The sequence below is a fragment of the Falco biarmicus genome, chromosome 2 (assembly GCF_023638135.1).
Source record: "Falco biarmicus isolate bFalBia1 chromosome 2, bFalBia1.pri, whole genome shotgun sequence".
Taxonomy (NCBI): domain Eukaryota; kingdom Metazoa; phylum Chordata; class Aves; order Falconiformes; family Falconidae; genus Falco; species Falco biarmicus.
In genome coordinates this window covers 100,234,063-100,256,818 of record NC_079289.1, presented here as the reverse complement: position 1 = coordinate 100,256,818, position 22,756 = coordinate 100,234,063, and the positions used below count along the sequence as shown (strand labels likewise).

Sequence of the window (22,756 nt, the reverse complement as noted above, 5' to 3'; positions counted from 1 at the left end):
TTTGAAACAGATTATTTATTCACTATTTAGTATGGTATTTCTGCGATGCTTTTAAAGTGTAAGATTGAACGGCAAATTCTGCTGAAGAGACCCTGGATGAAGACAGATCATAGACTCTGACTTAAATTAAATGCACTCAGCACATTTTAGTTCTCTTGTATGGTTCAGGAAATAGCTAAATAGGAAACCATTAGAAAATTGTTCAAGATTACCTATTCCCTGCTATTTTGTGTGTTACCACAGAATTAGGCACAGAAGGTCCTAGTCTGGAAACAGACTTGCATATTTACACATATATACACCAGAAAAATTGAGATTTAGCTAGACCAGCGAAGTTTAAATTCATATACACTAATATTCAGAAAGCAAATTCTATCAAATTAGCAATGAAATTAAAAGTTCAGTGGCAGCCAATACCTACCTATCCAGACTTTTCTACCTTTTTTTCAGTCTCAATTTTGACTTCTATTTTTAAAAATTTCACTGACCTAGAGCTAACTCAGGACAAAGAGAAAATACAACCTCTGGACATTCACAGTTTGAAGACAAAGACTGTCCACTGAGTAGTAGTAAAAGGTCTCAAAGCATCAGAAGTTTGTTCTTCACGTTATACCTTCAAACCTTAAGACTGGTGATTCTGAAAAATTACGAACTGCAGTTCTTCTTGTTCAAAAGATTACCATAGAGGACATTATGGCTGGACATTAAAAGAAACAATATAAATGTATGCCCTGAAAGGCTGCCATTGTTCCTGGCCTCCTGCAATTTATGGTGGGAACTTACAAAAAGTCTTTTCACAATGCAAAAAAATGGAAGTAGTAAAGTTGCAGCCCAACAGTAACCGATCAGCTTGTTTGTACCCCAAACACAAGCTAAGAGACAGAATTTCATGATCTTTCAGGCAAACAACCAATAGTCTCCCCCAGAGACCTTGACTTGGAACTTCCTCACTTACTATAGAGCTTACCTTTGGACCAGCCAGGTGGAATCCTTTCCAAGTCAACAGAGGGGAAAAAAGCACTTTTATACTCAATTGAGCAGTTTTACACATCCAATTTATGAACCCAGAAGTACCTATTTCCCTCTGCTGATTATAAAGTGATTCTACACATGTGAGTTTAATATGCAGCGTAAATGACTAGGTGTACAGAAGAAACTAACCTTTAAGTTATATGGTCTGATAAGTGCATGTGAGGTTTCATTACATGGGAATTATTGACACAGAAGATGCTAATTTGTATAAGGAAGTATACATTTGTGAGGTTTAAAAAAAGAATTAACAAATCACTAAATTCTTACATGTCACCAAACTATGCCAAATGCAACCTATACAACTTAAAGTCTTCAACACCGTGACCCAAATAAAACTTACTAGCACAATATCACAAACATGCTATTAAGTCAGCTCACTCATCCAGCATTTTTTAAAATACTGGTATAGTTAATACACAGACATTACACCCAAGAAATGATATATTTTTTACAAATAATCACAGCTCAAACTACACCCAATTTTCAAGCCCGCACTTACTCATATAATGTTATTTTACATATGTTATTTGAGTTCAGACAGAACAAGAGTCTTAGAAGGTACTTAAAACTATTGTTATGTTTACCCTGCATTCCAGTGGTTATGCAGAAAAAATGATTTCTGATAAAACTAAGCCCTTTTCTGAAAATTTTATTTAGTTTGATCTTTGTTTTGAATGGGTTGTACCAAGTACTAGATATTTTATTATAATATGTACAATGGACTTAGTGGAGTAACCACAGCAAAATTAACACCTTTCTGAAAGGCTCAAATAATTCCTTTGCATCTATAAGCCATAAACACTGTACTGGGCCACTGAGACCCTGTATTCTCTCTTCTGGAAATCAAGTTTTACAAAGCAAAATCAAGCTACAAGCCACTAAGAATCTTCTCCTAAAACACTATTTCAATCTGGAACAAGTACTGCAAATGGGCTTATTTTTGGTTAAGGGTTAATACACTGAGAATGTATGACTTGAACAAAGTATTCCTCAAAGGGAAGGCTTTGTTTATATTCATAAGACAGTATCAATTGATATTCCTAAGAGACGACAGAGTAAAGGCACACTACATATCTGCAGTTTACCTCATGTGCTCATTACCTTTCCAAATTCTCCCATACTATATCACACACAAAACAGTATAACACTGTCCAAGGTAAGTTGATGAAATCATTGGTTTTTGGCACTAGAATAGGCATAACATTCTCCCCATAAAGAACTATTATGCAAGAAAGAAGAACTAAGTCTAGAATATCCAAATAAAGTTATATCTGATATGGAACTGGAATAAATACACTAACACAAACATTAAGATTTAAAATCCCAGTCTTCAAATACCATTCTAAAATATTAAACATTTCAGAATAAAATCTTTATTGTGCCCAGAAATTAAATTACTTGTAGAAGATTGAAAATATTCTTTGTATTAATACCTAATGTTACTGAAGACATACCAATGATAATTTAGTAGTTATGTTTAATGTAAACAGTTCAATACTCTGGCAGAAGAAGGATTGTGGTCTTTAAATTTTTCACGCTATTCAGGATTGTGTAGACCATGACATTTTTTTTCTCTATAATGCAAAAAAATAAGCTCAATTAAAATTCTGCTCTGTTTTCTAACTTCTGTTCAGCCTATTATGGGACTGAAACACAGAACAGATAGATTAGCTACTTCTTCTGTTTTTACTATGCAGTTTCAAAATAGGAAAGAAAAGCCATTCTACCAAGTTTCCACAATTAGAAGCCAATTGCCCTTCTTAGTTTTATACACATACTTTCCTTTCCCTTCCATCTCCAAACTGGGATCCAGTCTGTCTCCGTTATTATACCTCTGAGTAAAATACCCAAGAAACCCATCCAAGCCAATAAATAAGACTGTAAACAGAACATTGTACATAACTGACAAATATTTAAATGGACAACAGTGAACCAGGATGACAACATTTGAGAATTTGTGAGAGTATACCCAAACAACCCACAAATAAATTCTTTTCATGAAACAACCTTGATCTTCCAAGTGACTCTGAAGAAACAAACTGTACAAGAAAATGGAAATCAAGAGGTGAATGGGTTGCTACAGTCAATACTAAAGTAAGTTTCAGAGACTATGGCATATACCATAACAATATGATTAATTTTGCAACAGCAAGGGTAGATTTTTTTGGCTGATACCAAATGGCATTTTTGTGCTGGGCATTGTTTCTGTACATTTTTATTTTTTTACTGTAAGCATAATATCATCTACAGTACAATATTTATTTTAACACCACTTGCATTAAATACAGGTTGCTAATTTCATACATATGAAAACACAGGTGGAAAGATGCAATATCTCACTAACAGGCAAGGATATAGGTGAAACCCCTAAACAGTAAATTCTTCCCCATCCAAAAGCAAGATTGACACACAAAGCTATGGAAATAAATCTCATTTGCAACATTAGCTGCTGATCAGATTTGAAATTATTCATGAATCACAATATGAAACTGAGAATTCTTCATACAGTCGCATGAAGAGCAAAGAGAAGGATAAGGTTCAAAATTAAACATCAATGACACAGGGAAATAAAATGTTCTACAGTACATATACTTCAATCACACATAGGTCAAGGTTTTCAAGATTCCTAAGAGAATGCTTTCTTTGGACAGGTGAGCATTTATTTATTTTTCAGCTTACCTCAAATTACACTCAATTTACACAAGCTGCAATATTCACTCCTAATTTTCCAAGCTAACATAAACACTGGAGAAAAGCAAAGCTGGTTACTTCTTGGAATATTTATATCAAAATGCAGGTAAGTGATTTCAGACTAATTTTATAATATTTGATAGCTAGTTTTACAGAATGGCCAACTTGCCCAATATAAAACAGTATGTGTAGTGTGAGAAGGCTTAAATCTAAGAATATCTAAACCTGTATTGTAAAATACTAAGTCCCATTACTGGCACAGTATGTTGTGTGTATTTTGTATATCAGTAAATTGTGTATTATCTTTCAAAATACAGATCTCAGTGTAATTTCTAATGGTAATTGTGTTGAAATTTATGATTTCTGCATTGCTTATGAGTAGGCCGTTCTTAAATATTATCTGTCAATTCCTGGATTGGCTCCATTGAAAAAAAAATAAATTAAAAAATAATCTCATCCTCATATTTTAGGATTCGGACAATACCATAGACAAAAATCCACATAAATCTGGAAGAAGGAAAACAGTAGGCATATACATGAGCACATACCCTACACAAATCTTTCCATAAGACCTGAGAACTTGCCATAAAATCTGAAAGCCCTTAAAACACTGTCAAACAAATTTTAGTTCAGTTTTAAAATGCATTGGAAAGACCATGTAACTCTTCATATGTACTGAGTTTAGGCTGATAAAATCTCATCCTTACAAATGATCCAGTATTCAAGACTCACCTAAAATTGCAGGATCTCAGCCTAACAATTCATTGGATTCACCCAGTAACCTCATGGTAACTAAGCTCAAAGTAGTACAGTGGCAAATCACTTAAGCTGTGTACACAAGAAAAGTCAATTGAAGACAAGTGTTTGGACAATACACTGACTCAATACACATGGACTCAAAATAGCTCTCCATCATAAACAGATTGCCTAATGTAAAGAATGTCTCAAATGGAAAACAAAGATTCAAAAGAAAACAAAAAACCCCAAACCCTCCTCTCAGTTATCTGCCACAGTCAAAAGCACTGGGAGATCAGAACCTTGAGTCCGTCCACAATTAGTGTTATTTGGTTACACTATTCCTCACAAACCTCTAGCCTGACACAAGAGTTTAACTTCTAAATATAGTGTATATAGAATAATGTACAGAAACCAATTCTCAGCATTAAAAGATTTATCAACTGCTCTATTTGACAGGCCATGCGGAGTTATTTCCCTGATTTTAATTCATAATGCTCTGTATGGTCATAAAGAGTATCAAACATATTATATAGTAGTAATAACAGTGAAGACTATTAGATAGATAGATCTTATGAACAGAAAAACAATTTCCAAGCCACCATATCACAGTTAAGAGTTATGAGCTAGTCAGGTATACAGAGCCCTTTTCGTCCCCAGTGTTCTCACTTTCCAGTCACTGAAAGCAGTTAGTAATTAGTATTTCAAATCTTGAAAAACCAAGTACTCTTCTAAGAAGCCGTATTTTCTTTTAGATTTTCAGTTACTTCACTCTGCTATCCTAATGTATATCTTCATCATATGTTAAATTTCTCAGCAACATATACTCTTAAACGTAGATATATGAGTACATAATACATATAGACATACACCTATTTACCCAACACAGGTTGTTTACTGCCATAGCTACTTCTACTGTCTCCTGTTCTCTCACCCTATAAAATCTCAGAATTAATTATCTGAACTTAGTCTGATATATTTAAGAACAGGATCAGTCTGCAGTAAAGAGAGTAATAAGTAGAAAATCCAACACCACTTTGATAAATACATTAGAGTTAATTGAATTAATGAGCTATAGCTTACACGCCAAGAGTACTTGACATGTCCTTGTAGACTATGTTTCTCCAAACCCGTAGCATATCGTTGCTTGGTTCACTTGCTATTATAGTTGACATAGCACATCTTTCAATAGAAATGTATTTTAAATTATTCATTTTTTAAGAATAAGCATTTCAGGACTTGCTCTTAAAAAAAAAAAAAGAGTGCACAAGCACAAATGTACTAGAATGTGAAGGTAGGGCCAGATACAAGGATCAGAAATGAACACAAAACCAATCTGTCTGGGCCAGGTCATTGGTTCATATATAACCCAAATCAGCTGCAACTGAAAGCTACTGGTATCTGATAGTTACTAGTTTATAATCCATTAATACCTTTTACAGAAGGTGAAGCATGTTAAGTTTTCAGCAGCCAAGATAAAAGGCATGCTTCTGCCCTGAAGGGAGATGAAACATGCCAAACAAGAGAAATTACTGGGCATATTAGATATTTACTGTTCTATGAAGTGAACTGGAATTTGTTTCAGATACTTGTATGTTTCCTAGGAAGAAGTCTCAGAAGACAGGACAAGAACTGATGAAATTATTATTTCATATATAAGAGATCCTACTACATCACTGATGGAAAAGGAAACTAGAAGAGCACTATCTAAAATATACCTATAATATATTAGGGAATCTTCAAACATGGATGGTACTTAACTGGTGTACTGGCAAATCCTATTAAGGATAACAATTTTTACATCAAGAAGTAAGATATTTGTATTGGCCATTGGCACCGTTCACATTTGTGAATGCAGTTTCACATTTCATCTAAAAATATTGTTAAGGAATAAAATTTTACATATAGGCTTTCTTCAAATCATTTAAACCAGGTAGTGAGACAGAGTGCATTAATGGCATTAACGTCAGTGTCTCAAACACTCTGAGGAGATGATGCTATCGCAACTATAGGAAACTGACAGATGAAAATATGCCATGTTAGTAGGAAGTCCTCAGCAAAAGAGCATGGTACCAGAAGAAAACTGTGCCGATGGCCAATACAAGTATCTTACTTCTTGATGTAAAAATTGTTATCCTTCATAGGATTTGCCAGTACACCAGTTAAGTACCATCCATGTTTGAAGATTCCCTAAGCACCAGTATGCACTGTACTGCCTTTTTTAGTCAGGTTTACTGAGTTCCTGTCTTTAAAATGAGGTCTGTGTAAGACATGCAAAACTCTTTAGGGATGACTGTACTTTATGGTAAATTATTCAATAGTTCACACCAAAAAAAAAAAATAAATAAATAAAAGGATTTGTCTTGCTTCTGAAACTAAATCAACTATGCTATGGAAGGATCTCCAAAGCAAAGTGATCAAAGAATACGGCTCCTTTCCTTCTCTCTGCCTTCTCTCTGCCTTCCCCCTCCCCCAAATGTCCTAGCAATTCTAGGTAGCTTGGGGTGTGGTTTTTTCCTCTATTACTACATTCACTGTTTAATTTTATATCGAGAATCACATTTCAGAGAACCAAGGGAGGCCAAGCAACAAAGTTGTGTTTGTTCTCCAACAATGCAGCTCCTAACATCTCTATCTAAAATGAAAGCCCATTAGGGTAGAAATCACAACTAGTCTGTGAGTCTCTGGAGTTCTGAATCTCTCCCTAGCCGTTACATCCAATCGCCAGCAGAATTTTTTTCCTCCTACAAATATTTTTGATGCCAAAACATGTGACGATTAGAAAAAGGCTTACTGAAGTGTTTTATTACAGAAGATAAACTGGCAATATTTCATGCAAGAGTGTCTAACTTTAGGGTATCAGTGAATCCATAGCTGGCTTATTTCCACATAAAGTTGCTGACATTGCAAACTCAGTATTAGCTAGCAACACTGACAAGTTCAGATAAACCTACCAAACCAAGCACTAGTAACATTTGTTTCTTTACACGTCATCATTTAGAATATCCAACCAAGTTCCTAGCTAGACATACACTCTGCTCTATTTGTTTTGCTCTGAAAAGAAGTAGTATCAAGGAAATACAAATCACAAACCTACCTATACAAAGCAGAAGAGTGTCTCAAAAGAGCGTTAAGTCCCCTTATCCTACTCTGTTTTTCCAGCATCATTTTTTAGTAGGAATTCCAACATTCTGAACCAAAGATATAGCCTCACCTGTGCATTCATCTCTGTTACCGTCTGCCAGCCTTCTCTGACTATTTATCCACTTTGGCGGTCGCCATTTCACTAAGAACCTTCTTTATTAAAATACAAATAGCCACCATGCAAAAAGTCAGTAAAACTCAAAAAGAATATTTAAAATTAACACAGCAGTGTGAACCCTTGTCTGCAAATACACAGTGTCAAAGAATTTCACTTGCAATTAAACATTTAAGATCAAGATTCAAAGACAAAACTATTTATATTGCAGGCTTTTATCACGAAAGTACACTCCTAGGAAACTCTGAAAAGCAATGTAAAACTGGCAGACTCTAAGCTATGAAATCAGTAACTATGCAACCAACTCCTGCTTTAGTTTTAAGTTATATGGGTTTACCTGCAGATGCATCAGAAAAAAACAAGAGGGACTGGCTAATTAGACATAAAGCCAGCTGTCTCCTGCATTTCCCAGTACACAATGTTGCTTCTCTATTTACTCCTAGCATGTATTGCAACCTCACCTCAACAGATCAAGAAGTCACTGACAAGTAACACCAGCTGCAGTATAGTACAATTCATACATCATGTTAAAAAAATATTAAAAATATTTGCTAAACAGGATTTTGAGATTCTATTTCTCAATCTGCCTCTGATATCAAATAGGTTGAATATTTATGCAATTACACTCTAGCTACATCTTATGCTTAACTTCTGCTCACAAAATTAAATCATGCACAATTATTATTTTTTTTTTGTTGGGGTGGGTGGTGGTGGTGGTGGTGGAAGGAAAGGCATAATTCCCAAATATCTGTTAGATTTCAGATGTCAAATACTGTTACTTCACAAAATGCATGGCCCACTCAAACTGTCCTATCACAGACTTCCAGAGCATTGTTTTTCCAGAAGTCCCTCAAACCAAGACAACAAGGCTGTACTCTGCCTAACCCACAACCAACAGTGCAGTAAGAGCACTGAAAAAATGCAGGCCTAACAACAAAGGCAGCAAAAAATCATCTCTGCTGCCAACAAAATAAATCTTTTAGCTTACACTAAGTCAAGTGTCGCAGATAAAGAGCTGAGAGAATTCCAGAAACTCTCTTCACTTAGACATTAATAAACTACCATTTGTTCTAAAACAGTTAAAAAGGATAGCTTTCATAAGCTTTACTGCATCAAGAATGGATGTGCCCCAACTAGTTTCTGCTTCTCAGCTGATGAAGGATGAAATGTATAGAAGTGAAATCCAAAAAACTAACTTAAAACAAAAACAACACACCACCTTCCCTCCCCTCCCCCAAAGAACTATATTTCCATGTCTTTTAAAATATTTTATATTAACTTTGGTGTTAGTTCTTTTTTTCAGATTTTTTCCCAATCTCTTCTCAATACTTTTGTTTTCCTTCTAATGGTTCTGTATTGTAGGACACATTGTCTTTCTTACAGCTTCTTCCCAGCTGCCTTTTCTAGCAGGGGAAAATAAAAAAAAAAGTAATGAAACCAACTTTATTCAAGGAAAATTTTCCATGAATAGATGCAAGGAATCATTGCTACTCACTGTAAAAGATGCAGAAAGCTTTTAAACAGAATAAGCTGAATTAAGTTGCAATACTGGGAAACTTTTAGAAATATTTTTTAATTTCTATTCCAAATGGTATTATTTCCAAAGATATTAATGAATGAGCAATTTCTACATCTATGGTTGCTAACTTGGATATATTTTATGTGGATTGAACTATGTCAGCCACTAAAAAGGACAAAGAACAATGTTGTTGATTCAGTATAACTTCTATATCCACTACTTCTGAGTGCGACAACTGGGTGGGTTAAATAAAGACATACTGCGGAAGTCTTCACGGGCCTTTGAAAGTCACAAAAGTCAGGGAGAGTTTGGTGGCCTCAGAACACAAATTCAGCATGCCAACATGCAACCTAAAACATTTTGATGAAACAAGGGACAAGAATCCCAATTTAGAAACAGACTGACCAGCAGCTGTCCTCATAGTTCATTCTCTAGAGACAGGAAAGGAGTTACCCAGTAATCCTGAAAACAAACTAAAATTTTACAAGGCATACTCTGAAGTTATTTTTAGCAGGCCATGCAAATTAAAACCGTACAGGCTATCATCTCCTGCACCCAAAGAGCTGTAAGAAGCCAATACCAAGCTGGGGGAGGAAGAGGTCTGAGGCTAGGAGTCTGTCATCAGTTTTGGGGCAGGCAGCTAGAAGAGTCTGCTATTATAGCACCCAGAAGTTTCACATAGACACAGGCAGCTCCCAGCCTCTTATTTTTTATATTCGCCATCCATGTAGCTATTACAGTGCATCCTAATTAGTAGATCAGCAAAGTAAAAATCTTACACCCAGTTTAGCCTGTTTTTTAAGAGTCTATGAAGCAATAGCTCTCTTAACATCTACCTAAACAATTTTGGAGCATTTAATTTACTGACTGGAACAATACCCAAGAGGCATAAACCCCAGTACTAACTAGATATTTTGCTTTAACCCAGACAGCTCTGTGCACCTTCAACAATAATGGCAGTGTCATTACCATAAATATTTCAGATTGCTCAGAGTCCCCATATTCCTCAATACAAACAGAACAACACTTCAGCAAATGCCACGAATGCTGTGTAAGAAACCACATTTGAATGAAGAACCATACCGAAACTCATGGAAAATACCGCATAGCGGGCACCATAAATAGTCACTTTACATGATTTTGGTAACAGACCATTATCTCCTTTGTAAGAATCATGTGGGGAAAAAAATAAAAGCCAAACCTCTGGCAGGTTTTCCACATGCTACCCTTTCATATTAGACAATGTCAGAATTTAGTCACATTTTCCAGGCCGAATACTGTATGCATTGATAACTTCAGTGCTTTTTAAAAGTATGCATAAGACAATGCCAAGTGTACATAAGAAAAACAAATGCACAGCTAAGTCACAGGTTAAAACTGCTAATAGCAGTTTATATTATATAGCTCCTCTGCCTTGAGTATTCCAATAAATACAAAATATAATCATTACACCTGAATTCTTGCAAATTGCATGGCAGAATCAAATTAACAAATACCAGACGTGAACTTTCATGAGAAATTAGCTCAGAATCAATCCTTTAAGGAAGTAAAAAAATATCCTAGGTAGAGAAAAAATAAAAAAAGTAAAAATTTGCTACATACTGTAAATACTGTATGAGTCATTTGCAGAAACAAAGATCTAAGTGCAATAAATAGCCAATCAAGAAGTCCTATATATGCTGACAAAAAATGAGCAAAGACTCTTCCATATTCTCACTCTTCCTGCATCAAGCTGTAGAATTGCAGAACTTGTTTTATGAGTTTATATAAATTTAAATATATATGCATAAATATATAAAAATTATAATCCCATAGAGAAAGCTGTAGGTGATATTCAAACTGAATATCCAGAAAAGCAACAAGAACAAAGATGATTTTACATAAAAATTAAGTCTGTTTTAGATACCATAACCTGTTCACATAAGGGCTATGAAACACATTGCAAACCAAATAAAACCATGTAACCAATCTACTTTTACTTTGGTTTTAAATAAACACTCCCCAACAAACAGTCACAAGACTAGAAATCCAGATACTTCACAAAGTATTCAAATTGTCTGAAGGGTACAGTTCAGATTTACTTAATATAATGTAGGTCAAATTGAGTTGGACTTCCCTGCTGCCTCAATAGACTAAGAAAGTTGAGGATCAAAGCAAGACTTTGGAAATGGTTTGTTCCACTGACCAGATCAACCCAACAGACAAGTCTAACATTACATTGCTATTGGTATTATACAGAAAATATGTTATACCATGCAGTTTAGTCACATAGAAACGGTGCTTCCTTTATTAAGTTTAATGTTTCAATTATAAAGAAAGAAAGAAAACACACACACTAGCCATTTGTCTGAGGTGAAGCAGACCAATTGATTCACTGGAAAAAAAATGACAACACATTTACACAAAAGTTACTGCCAATCAATTAATAGACCAGTTACCAACTGTTCCAAGCTGGGACAGGGATGAAAAGGCAGCTGAGTGGTAAGTTTTCATGACAAATGCCGTAGATCACCACAATGTAAGACTGGATAGGACAGCTGTCAGAATTCACCAAAAGAAAATTTGAGTATTCACACATTTGAAGAGCAATTCTGCAACGCAAACATTCTCAAACTACCTTAAAATAGGTATAGATACTAATACAAATCCTTCAGCATGATCATTACACAGCAGCTCAGGCAAGTTTATTCTATTAACCCAAAAGCATAAGCACTTTAGCAATAAAACTAGCAGTTGTATTGAAAGGACGTGAGAACTGTTTAAATCTAGTTTAGGTATGTCTAAAAAGGAAAACTGTAATTGTCTGTTCTACAACACATGTCTAGAAGAGCACATTCTGAATACTTCTAGTATGCTAGAACTTACAGTTTCAACACTATTTTCCCTGCTACAGTCATCTTTGGCCTTTCAGTGAGAGCTTACTTAGTTACATAGAACAGTTAAGTTGCTTAAATTGAATTGTAAAACCACAAAAGTTAGATTTCAATAAGACTGTAGCCCTTAAACTGTGCAAAACTAAAAGCTTAAGTTAATTCTCATAATGAGATCACTATTGTAGCATTTTCAGAATGCTCTTCAGAGTAGAACAAGATGTTTTCTTCAAGTTCAAAGCTTTACAAAATGATAAATCTGTATTATTCTCAGGATTTATATTTTTTTTAAGAGTATCAATGGTTCAAGAAAAAAACTGGTCACAGAAACACTGTTTTACACCCTACACCTCTCAACCTTTAGAAGAAAACAAAGCACTGCTTCTAGAAGTAACAACTTTTCTAACAGCAGCCTCTGAAACTCCTCAAGAAAGAAGTCTAATTTGCCAACTTACAGTCTTACTAGCACAACTGAAATTATTTCAATATTCTTGAAATATATTATTTAAACAAAATAAAATGGTAAATATAATAAAAGGGGCAAAAATTTGAACATTTCTTTTACCAAAATTAACAAAGCAAGACTACAATTATGCACAGAAATACAGTAACAAGACTGACATAAGCGTTTTTTGAGTATTTTTCTCATTCTGTAACATTCCACCCATTTTCCAAATATAATGTGTTTTGTTAACTACTTTCAAAATTTACTCACCTGTCTCCCAGATGAATTTCCTTAGCACTCTAAATTTATAGTCTCTATAGAAAAGAAGAGTCTGTACTAAGGCAAAAATCTCTGATCCCCCTTCTATATTAAAGAATAATAATCGTCACCATCGTCATTATGGAACATAAATTTCAAGTAAAAACTGAACCACTGCTCTAATAGGAAGTGGAAACAGTGGTTAAAACAATGTTGTACCATATACATCCCCCCCAACTTTTTTTTTTTTTAAAAAAAAAGGACACATTTGTTCATTCATTTGAAAGATAAGTCTTCCTGTGGGAAAACAGAAACAGTCTAATTTTGAGAACTGTGCTTCCTGATCACCTGAATATCCCAGGTGCACATTAACACACAGTACTCTGCAAAATTTTACTTAACAACATCTTTGAGGCTGCCAAAAAAACTCTAACACTGTGCAGAAACGGGAGGATGCTTTCCCTAGTAAAGACATCATGTTAAACTACTCCTGAGTTGTACAAGCTAATACTGAAGATGTTGATGCTGAGAAGTATCAACAGCAAGGGAATTTTATTGTTTAACCTAAATTAATTTGGTTACCAATAGCTTAGGCTCAGACAAGCCCTTGCAAGGTAAACGTGAAGTTCCCATCTTTACTTCACAAAATCTCACTCTTAGTTGCTGTATACACATGTACCTCTCACAACAAACAAAAATGACACAAATTCCACTGCCCTTTTCCTTCTTCTAAGATACGCATATTGCGTATCACCTTTAAAGTGGACCAAACTAGGAATAAATGCACTTTAAATGTCTCCCTACATTTTCATGATTTAACAGCCAAAATATCAAAACATCCATCTTCAAAAGGCTGCTCTCCCTGTCCACTGCAAACAGTCCAGACATGCAAACTCAGGAACCTAAACACAGAAAAGATGAGTCAAGCCCTAAGAGCCTACATGCTGTCAACCACGAGTATTTTAAGTTCTTATTTCTTCCCTTTGAAGAAGGGGAATGAAAAAAAAAAAACAAACACCCAACTCAAATCTCTATTCCTTTTCAGGTTTTCTAACTTTTTCAGTTTGGCTGACACAAAACACTTGGTGGAAGAATTTTTCAACAGTATCTTCACCTGGAAGATCAGTTTTTTGTAAGTATCAACTTGGCTGTGGGAAGGTGTGGTGTTAGGTGCTTTTGATTTTGTGGGAGAGAAGTTTTGCATGCTTCTTATTTCTGAAATATCAGCACTAGTTGTGTTCCAGATTATTTGATTATTTGCATTGCAACAGGCGCTTTTGGGCATCTCTGGGCTATTTATAGGACTTAAATTGTTTATCCTCAAGAAGTATATTTGAGTGTCAAAACTCACTCCGTAACATACTGTCAAGTTCATAACATCAGAGAAAGAATACTGCATTTTTTTTCTGCAATCAGCTCAATATCCAAGATTAAGGCAAAAGAAACAAGTTACAGGCAAACACCGGCCATTTACCTCAACACTGACTTTAAACACTGAAGACAGAAAAGCAGAAATGTGAACTTTCAATTTTCACATGTTAAAACTTCTTCCATATACTCTCACTTTTTTGACCTTTCTGGAAGATAAAAGAGAATATTTGTTTCAATCCATCTTTTTCCAGCCTAATGAGAACAAGAACCTCATAGGAAAGGATCTGTTGCTGCCTGCTCCACAATAAACATTATGCTACCAAAATTCACCTCAGCAGCGGATAACAGGAAAAGCAAGAGAAGAAAGTTGAGTCACACCTGGTCATTTTCTCTCTAGAACATCAGCTATAACAATACTAAGGATTTATTTTGGGACAAGTATGATCTTGTGGGAGGGGAAAATGAAGCAAGAAACACAGAGTGAAAAAAAAAAATCAAGTCATTTAGCTTTATGCCTAAAGTCTCAAAGATGTATAAATGTAATGGTGAATTCAGGTCACCATCACAGTCACAACATTCAGACCATGTTTTCTTTCAAAACTTGTGGTATTTAAGAACATGGCCAAGTAAAATCATGGATTACTACTTATCACTTCAGTATCAAGGAAAGGTGACAAAACAGGAAAACAATGCTCACACATCCCTTAGAATACAATATTTAAAGTAAGTGAGGACCTCAGTAGTGAAACCAAAGACAGCACTTGGCAAGAAACAAAACTAATTTGAGCCCCATGAGGAAGAAAAAAAAACCACAACCAAACAAAAAAAAACCAACAAAGAAACAGCAGCGTGGTTTATTAGTAAAGAACAACTTAGCTATTCTGGTGAAGAATTTTTTACTTAAGACTATACACAGGAAAAATAGTACTGTAAGGTCCTATACAAGAGCAGATTCCTTCTTAGAGCATTGTACTACAGTTCTGTACCTACAGTCCTGCTGATATAATGCCATTAGAAATATATCTGGCTAGCACATTTGTGTGTGAAATTAAGTATTTAAAAATATGTTGCACCTCATTTTTCCCATGTACTTCTTAAACTTTTCCCATGCTCATAAAAATTAAAATACTGGTTTGCCCAATTTTTTATTCTGCATTTATTTAGTATAAAGCACTTCATGGGAACAGTTGTTTGAAAAGAATCTTTTAGCATGAAAATATTATTAAAATATGTCAATCAATTGAATAGATTTACAAAACTCCATTTAAATTTATAAAGCCTGCTATGGAATTCATTGCACTTTGAAAAATGGGCAAGAAACATCTCACAGGAGAGAAGACAAGAATAAGTTTGTCATCTTTCTCCTCCTGGAGTTCTCTTCCTTCCCCCTTCCCTATGATCATATATTTCATTTAGGAACATTAAATTTGTTCTCCCAACTTCACCTACCCAAAAGTGAAGAAATACCTTCTGGTTTTCTTGTACTTACTATTCTAGTATACCTAAATTACTATGTTATTATGGCATAATTAAAGATTTAATATCTCTGTTACAGGATATATGTCAGGTGTCTGACTGCAGCCTGTCTGACTACTGGAAAGTCGCTCTTGTTAAATGCTCATCAAAACCATGTATGATTCAGAAAATATGCCGCTAGTGTTCATAGTCTCTCTCTTCCATGGACCAGACCTACAAAAAGTTTGATATGGGTTCAGATAAGCATTGGTGGACCATGAACTTTCAGCAGTTAGGTTTCAATGAACATAGTAGTCGTGGCATATAAATTCTCGCTTCTGTGTGGCACAGAACTACCTCAATCTTGGCACAGCCGAGTATGTAAACTCAACTGAGATTCACAGAATATTTCAGCCTGGTCTGTGCAGCAGTTTCTGAGTATGCTGAGCAAATACTCGTATTTCGGCATCCTTTGAAAGGGAAAATCAATTCAAAACCAGAATTGGACAACCAGGCACCTTCAACAGCTCCAGAGCAAGAGCACTCACCTTTCATGTAAGAGGAATGTTTAAAAAACCATACATCTCAAAGATGCAAAGCCACATCTTCACCCTCTGAGGAAGCACCCTCAAATATTCTTCCTGTTCAACCTCTCCTAGTGCCAGAAATCAGTATGTACCCCATTACTGTGCTCTCTCAAACCCAGCAACTTCACTTTATCAACTAAATAGTAGGGCACTTTCCCCAAAAGCATATCTACACTCTAGTCTGTGCTCCCAATGCCTTTTACCAAAGGGCCCACAAAAATGAAAACAAAGGTTGAGTCATGGGATGTTTGAGGGAGATAAATGTCCTCCCAACCATCATGCTAAGCTGTTCCTCCCTTTTGCTCTTCTTCCCTCATGATAAGTTCTTTGCTAAACCAGGCACAGTATCCAACAGAAATCAGAGAACACATGCAAACCAGCCTGCATTATGGTGGTCAGGTTAACGGATTTTAATCCTCTTAGACTGTGAAGGTTATTTAAAAGAGTAGTTGTTATAGTCAAAGCAGGTACTGCTTCCATTTATTATTTTTTTTTTAATTTTTATATGAACTTTACTTCATCCTTCAAGAGAAGGTGCCTAAAGTCAGGGATAACCACAATCTTACAGACACCAACGTCATTTTGTTACCGTAAATATTAGACATAAACAGCTGTAAGTGCATGGAGTTCCTCCTTATTTTGCTACTTTCCCAAGTTGATAGTTTTCAAGGACATAGTGCTTCTAAGCCTGGGTGTTTATAAGCAACAACATTCTAGTAGAGAAGACAGCAGAGCTTCCTGTCCTGCAATTTCTGGGTATCCCCATCCCCCCCCACAAACATCTCCAAGTATGCCAAATAGAGCACATAGCTTTCCAGAACATCAGCAGGGAAAAAAATGGCTATTCTTATGACATTCTTATTCTTTGACAGCAATCAAACTGCATGCAACCCTAACTTGCTGTACTGAAATTGATGACAGTACATTAATCTCATCTATTTGTGCAGGGAGATCAAAATGGAGGACAGGGCAGTATTGACTTAAACCACTGCTAATAAAAATATTTTAGATTTACTCTTTCAGCACATGTGATAGAAACCTAAACTGTACTTAACCAACTTAATTAAAAAAGGTTTAAGCCAAGCATAGATGAGTTTTATCAAGCTAAACTGCACATCTACATATTATTCTGCAGTATTCTACACTGATTTAACTTGCAGCCCATTTAACTCAGGAACGCTACGTAGCATGTTAGTGGGTGCGCACAGAGCAGCCCAACCTCAAGCGTTGCCAGCTCAGATCGCAGCAGCACTACAGACATTAGTGCAGAGCACTGCATCTTTTATGAACTCTGCCACTCAGAGGCAGGCATCAAGTGTGCTCAGTTTCAGTATCACTTTGAGGCCCCTGTACTGCTTCCTGGTCAGGAGCTAGATCTTCTCCCTCCCCACAGCCTTCTGCTGAGGTGCACAGGCATGTCACACATTTATTTTAAAACCAACTTACAGTAAGTCAGCTCAGTTTCTTTAATAAGGCCTTATCTATTTATCTGTGCACATTTTTATACCCTTGAAGTTTTGCATTTTGTCCTCCTTCTCCCTATAAAACAACCAACGCCACAGCTGCTAAGAGATGCAAAGAACGGTCATCTTCTCAGAGCTAGTTGAGAAAAGAAGAAATGGGGGAAAAAATATCAAGCTGGGGAAGACAGAGAAGGGAGACTGTTCTTTGAGTATTCTGTCAGTGCCCTGATAGGCAGCGGTCTGCTCCTTTTACATTTTATTCCCTTCTCTGTGTCTTCATATCAAGCAGCCCCACTTTAAGTCTCTCTTTCTGCCTTGAAGAACTTTCCTCTTGCTTAACCTCTAAACAGCACATTAAAGAACACTCTAAAAAAGATACGCTATTTGAAATTGGCTATCGATCATTTCCACATTTCTTCATTGGCCTCAGGAACATTTCCATGACTATATGACTTCTTTAAAAACTACTATTTTTCTGCAGCCTGCGCTTCACTTTAAGTCATAATCCTCTGTGTCCACTGTATCCACAGCAACTAATCATGACGTAACCAAAAAGATCAACCACTTCTGGTGAGGAAAAAAAGCATCACAAACCTTTAAAGCAGTCTTGTATTAATCTCAATTTCTCAATGAAATGCCTGTTCGTATTTCAAAATGGAAAAATCATCTCAAAAAGCAACACAATTCAAGAGAAGATAACATGGTCTTCACCAGACACAACATTCTCAGGCCTTTCCAACTCGATTTTTAAAGACATATTAAAACTATCACTTCACTAAGAAAAGGGTTGAAATCGCACCCTTTTGGCTATGGAAAGCTTAAGGGCAATTAAGACTTACAGCACTTACTGGAATAAAACTATCCAAAATTATTTCACTGTCCTATAAAGAAAAAAAGAATAAAATTTCTGTATAGTTGAAGGTACAAGCCTTCAAACCAGGTGCAGAAATATATGTAACTATATGTATGTAAGCTCAAATACAATGCGCAGACAGATACGGTGGATATGAACACAACGAACATGACCACTGACGTCTGAAATGCCAATTCATTAAATACATGCATTTAGTCTGCAATGCCACTGACTACAGGCAGTTTTTAATAAGCGTGGTAGGTGTGAGACACAACCTTGCCTTCTACCAAAAATTCTACACACGCAAAGCATCTTTGCATCTACATTCAGGGCAACGGCGTGCTGGCATTTTGAAACGTACTTGGCTGTAGTCAGTTAACCTGTTTGATCTCTTCACTGGCCCGACAACTACATTTAAATGATGAATCTTCTATCATGATGCAGGTAAATGAAGTTAAACCAGACACATCAGGTTTTACACCAAAAGGTCTTTCAGCTTCAGCCAGCGGCTGCCCCCGTCTCACAGACGGGCCAAACGCGGCTACAGGTTCGTTCAGCTGCAGATCAAAGCCGCGATCTCGCAGCCGGGGCCGCCGACACCGGCAGCAGCGGGGGCTCGCCCTCGCTCCGCACCGGGGACAGACAATGCCGGCAGCTCCCCCGGCTCACAGCTCGGCTCCCCAGCTACGCGAAGGCTGCGGCGCGTCTCCTCAGCCGCCTACCGCCACCACAGGCAGCCCTGCGGCGCCCAGCGGCCGCGGAGGCCGCCCGCCAGCCCCCTCCCCAGCGCCGCCGTTCCCTCTGTGTCGGGGAGCGGGGAGCGGAATCGCCCCCAACGGCACCTGCCGCCTGTTAAACGGCCGCCGGTCAACCCTGCTGCCTCCGAACGGGCCCACAGCGCCCGAGCGGCCGCGGCTCTGGGGCGCGGCAGGGGTAAGAAAGCAGCGGAGGCGCCCAAAAAGGAGGGCGCCGGGAAGGGACGGAGGCAGCCGGCTGCTGACTACCTCCTCCCGCCGGGCACGGCCGCAGGCAGTCACCTGGGCAGCTCCTTTGTTCCTCCCCGGTCCCGCCGCCTCGCCCCTTCCGCACTCACCCACGGTGGCCAGGGTCTCCAGGTCCTCCAGCTTGTAGGCGGCGGGCTCGGGCGCGGCGGGCTCGCCGGCACCGGCGGGGCTGGGGGCCAGCGCGGCGGGCTGAGGCGCGGCTAGCCCCGCCGCCGCCTCGCCGCCGCTCTTCGCCCCCATTTTGGCCTTGGCGGCGCTGAAGGCGTCCATGGGGCCGAGCGGGCGCCCCGCAGCCGCTCAGCACATGGAGAAGGGCGAGCCGGACCGGCGAGGGGAAGGGGGAAGAGAGGGAACGGCGGGGACGCAAAGTTTCAGTCTTCAGCAGGCGGGGTGGCTGCTCCCGGGGGCTGGATCCCGTTCCCGCTGCCGCCTCTGAGGGGGCGCGGAACCCTTCAGCATCGCGGCCGGCCGCCGCGCCTCCCGCCACTCGCAGCAGGCACGGCCGCGCCGCGCAGGCAGACAATGGCGAGGGTGAGCCCAGCCGCGCCGCGCCGTGCCGAGCCGTGCCGAGCCGCGCGGCGCCACACGCGGGGCGGAGGGGCGGGGTCTGCCTGCCTGCCGCTGCGGCACGGTCCCGCAGAGGGCTGGCGGGCTGGGCGGGGGAAGGCGCGGCCCCGCCGCACGGCGGGAGCGCGGAGCTCGCCCCCCGCCGCGGGCGCAGCCCGGGGGGTTCTGGTAGCGCCGGTGCCCTTTGCTCGTCCTTCCCCGCGCCCGGCCCGAGAGGCGGCGCGGCTGCGGGGGGAACGGGGCGGGGGGGAGCTGCCGGCTGCCGCGCCTGCCCCCGCGCTCCCTCGGTGCCGTGGCTGCCGGGGGACGGGGACAGGTCCCGTCCGCTCCGCACGGAAAGTTGGCGATGACGGCCTCCTGGCCCACCTGGCTTCACACCGACAGCTCTGCGGAGCGTCCGGCCGGCCGCACGCCTGTTTCAGCAATCGGCTGCTGCAGGGTTAGCGAGCGTCCCTCGCCCGCACGTTGCAAAACGTTTCTCACCAGTTATTTTACTCCCTGTTTTCAAGTAGGTGTGGATATTGCAACGGCCACAGCCCCTCCGTGTTCTCGGGTCGAGCCTGCAAAATGTTATTTCGGTGCCTGGGGCTGGCCGGTGGGTGCACAGAGCTGCACCCAGCAGCGCTGAGAGGGCACCTACTGCGGCAGCGGCCGAGTACCGAATATAGCTCCTTCCACGGCGGCCAAGAGACTGTTGACAATTATGCTGAAAGACGGGGAAAATGGTGCGTGAGCCAAGTCACTAAGAAGCGTCCTGTCAAAATGGGGAAGGAAATCCTAATTTTTTCCATGCGTTCTTCTGGCCCTGTTTTACGCTGCTCGCAGCTCCTACCCTCTGCTCCAGCAAACAGGGTATCTGTAAAGCTGATGTGTGAATCAAGTTACACGCGTGGCATCTTGCACCTCCTTTTTGTGAAAACATGGGAATATAAGGCCTACTGGTTCCATTGTGGAGTAGGTTCAACAATAATGAGAAATTATTATGCATATGTAGACAAAAAGTTAGTATAAATACAGTAATAAAAAATTATATATAAGAATTACACATTTATGTACATCTTTCCTGAATTTTAAGAGTTACTTATAGTCTTATTTACAGTCATGATACTCAGAGTATATAACATGTATTTTTATCTTTTAGCTTGTTGACATGAAGGGTTATGACTAACTCGGAAAAATGCTAGGTCATCTCTGCTTCCTGTCAGCCTGTGAAAAGAATCACCAGTCAAGGAGGATGATGTCACTTTTGCTACAAAATTTCTAATTTCATTTGTGTACCCTTGGGAATGCAAGTTTTGCATTTCTGTTTTGCTTTACTACTTAATTTCCTTTTTATATTATGTTTTCTACATTGTATAAAAAAAATCATTGTGATTCGTGCCTTGAATGGAATATTTTAAAGATGCCTTAAACTGCAAATCAGAAATGTTCTGTCAGGCTGTAAATTTAGTTCCTGTTTGGTTAAAAGATGAGAAAGCCACAAACCTTTCTTAACAATAACAGAAAATTTTAAGTTAATAGTTCGAAAGGTAACATTCATACATTGAAGGAATCTCAGTGTATATAAAAACATAACTTTGATTTTTAGGCAAATAATTACAAATTGAGGTGTTTTTTAGGAAGAGGTACAAGCTAATTGTAAACATAATTTTCAATGGAGAATCCCAAAAGTTTTTTTTTTCCCCTCATAAAAACTAAGAAATCATTGACTGTTCAGATTTTATAAAGGACATAAAATACTTCACAGAAGGTATTGATTACTTTCAACTGGTATTTATGCTACAAACTTCATTAGTGATTAAATTACTTGCATTTAGGAACGTAAAACTTTCTTTAAAGAAAACCTCCTACTGCCATGCTTCAGCAGTTGGTGGCCTGTATGACAGCACACATCCAAAAAGGCTGTGATTCAGCAAGGCTTGTAAGCACAGGATTAACTCCATTCAATGCAGCGTCTCTTTTCTTATGATTAAAGTTAGCTTCCTACCTTGCCAGACTGGCATCCAAAACATTCACTAGTTGTAGCAATATAATTGCAATGTTTATATTTAGAATGTTAACATATTATTAGTGTGCTTTACCACCTCTGTATAACCTACTTAGAATTTATCTTGCAGATACTGAATATTATTCGCAGTATTTCAGGGAAAACAAATGTCATTCTTTCTAAAGACAGGAAGATTGAGAATCAAAACTCATAATTTCATAACTGCATGTGGAAATAGAGCTGGCCACTGGGTTGCCATAGTGGATATGAAACTTAGTTTGTTGGCTGATTTGGCCTCACTTTGTAGGAAAGTCTGCAGTCCTGTTCTCCTTTTCTCTTTCATTTTTGCCACTATTCTAACTTAGTATGTGAACATTTGGTTATAGGTACTTTTTGAATAATCTTAGCCTTTCTCTTGCCCTCAATAGTTCATAGTTCTAATCTTTTTCACTTTCCCCATGCATGCAATAGGTGTCTAAAGCCAGGTTCCTTTAGCTTAAAGCAGAGTTTGATGCTGTATGTTTCCATTCCTTTACCTTGCAAGTAGTTACAACAAGGTTTACCTCTCTTTTCATTTTCCCTTAAAAGTACCAGCTGTTACAGATGATTCTTTCCAGGGATAATGAATGCCTTACTAAAAGAGGTTTTATTAAAGAAAAA

At 38.6% G+C, this 22,756-nt stretch overlaps 1 protein-coding gene across 1 annotated transcript in view; it reads right to left on the bottom strand.

The window, feature by feature from the left end:
- Window positions 1-20,099, bottom strand: part of PRKX (protein kinase cAMP-dependent X-linked catalytic subunit) — a 63,144-nt gene extending 43,045 nt beyond the window's left edge. The window contains exon 1 of the mRNA XM_056328675.1: window positions 19,632-20,099. Within this exon, the coding sequence (XP_056184650.1) occupies window positions 19,632-19,812 (181 nt within the window). The 5' untranslated portion in view covers window positions 19,813-20,099. The remainder of the gene's footprint in view (window positions 1-19,631) is intronic.
- Between the last annotated feature and the right edge of the window lie 2,657 nt (window positions 20,100-22,756).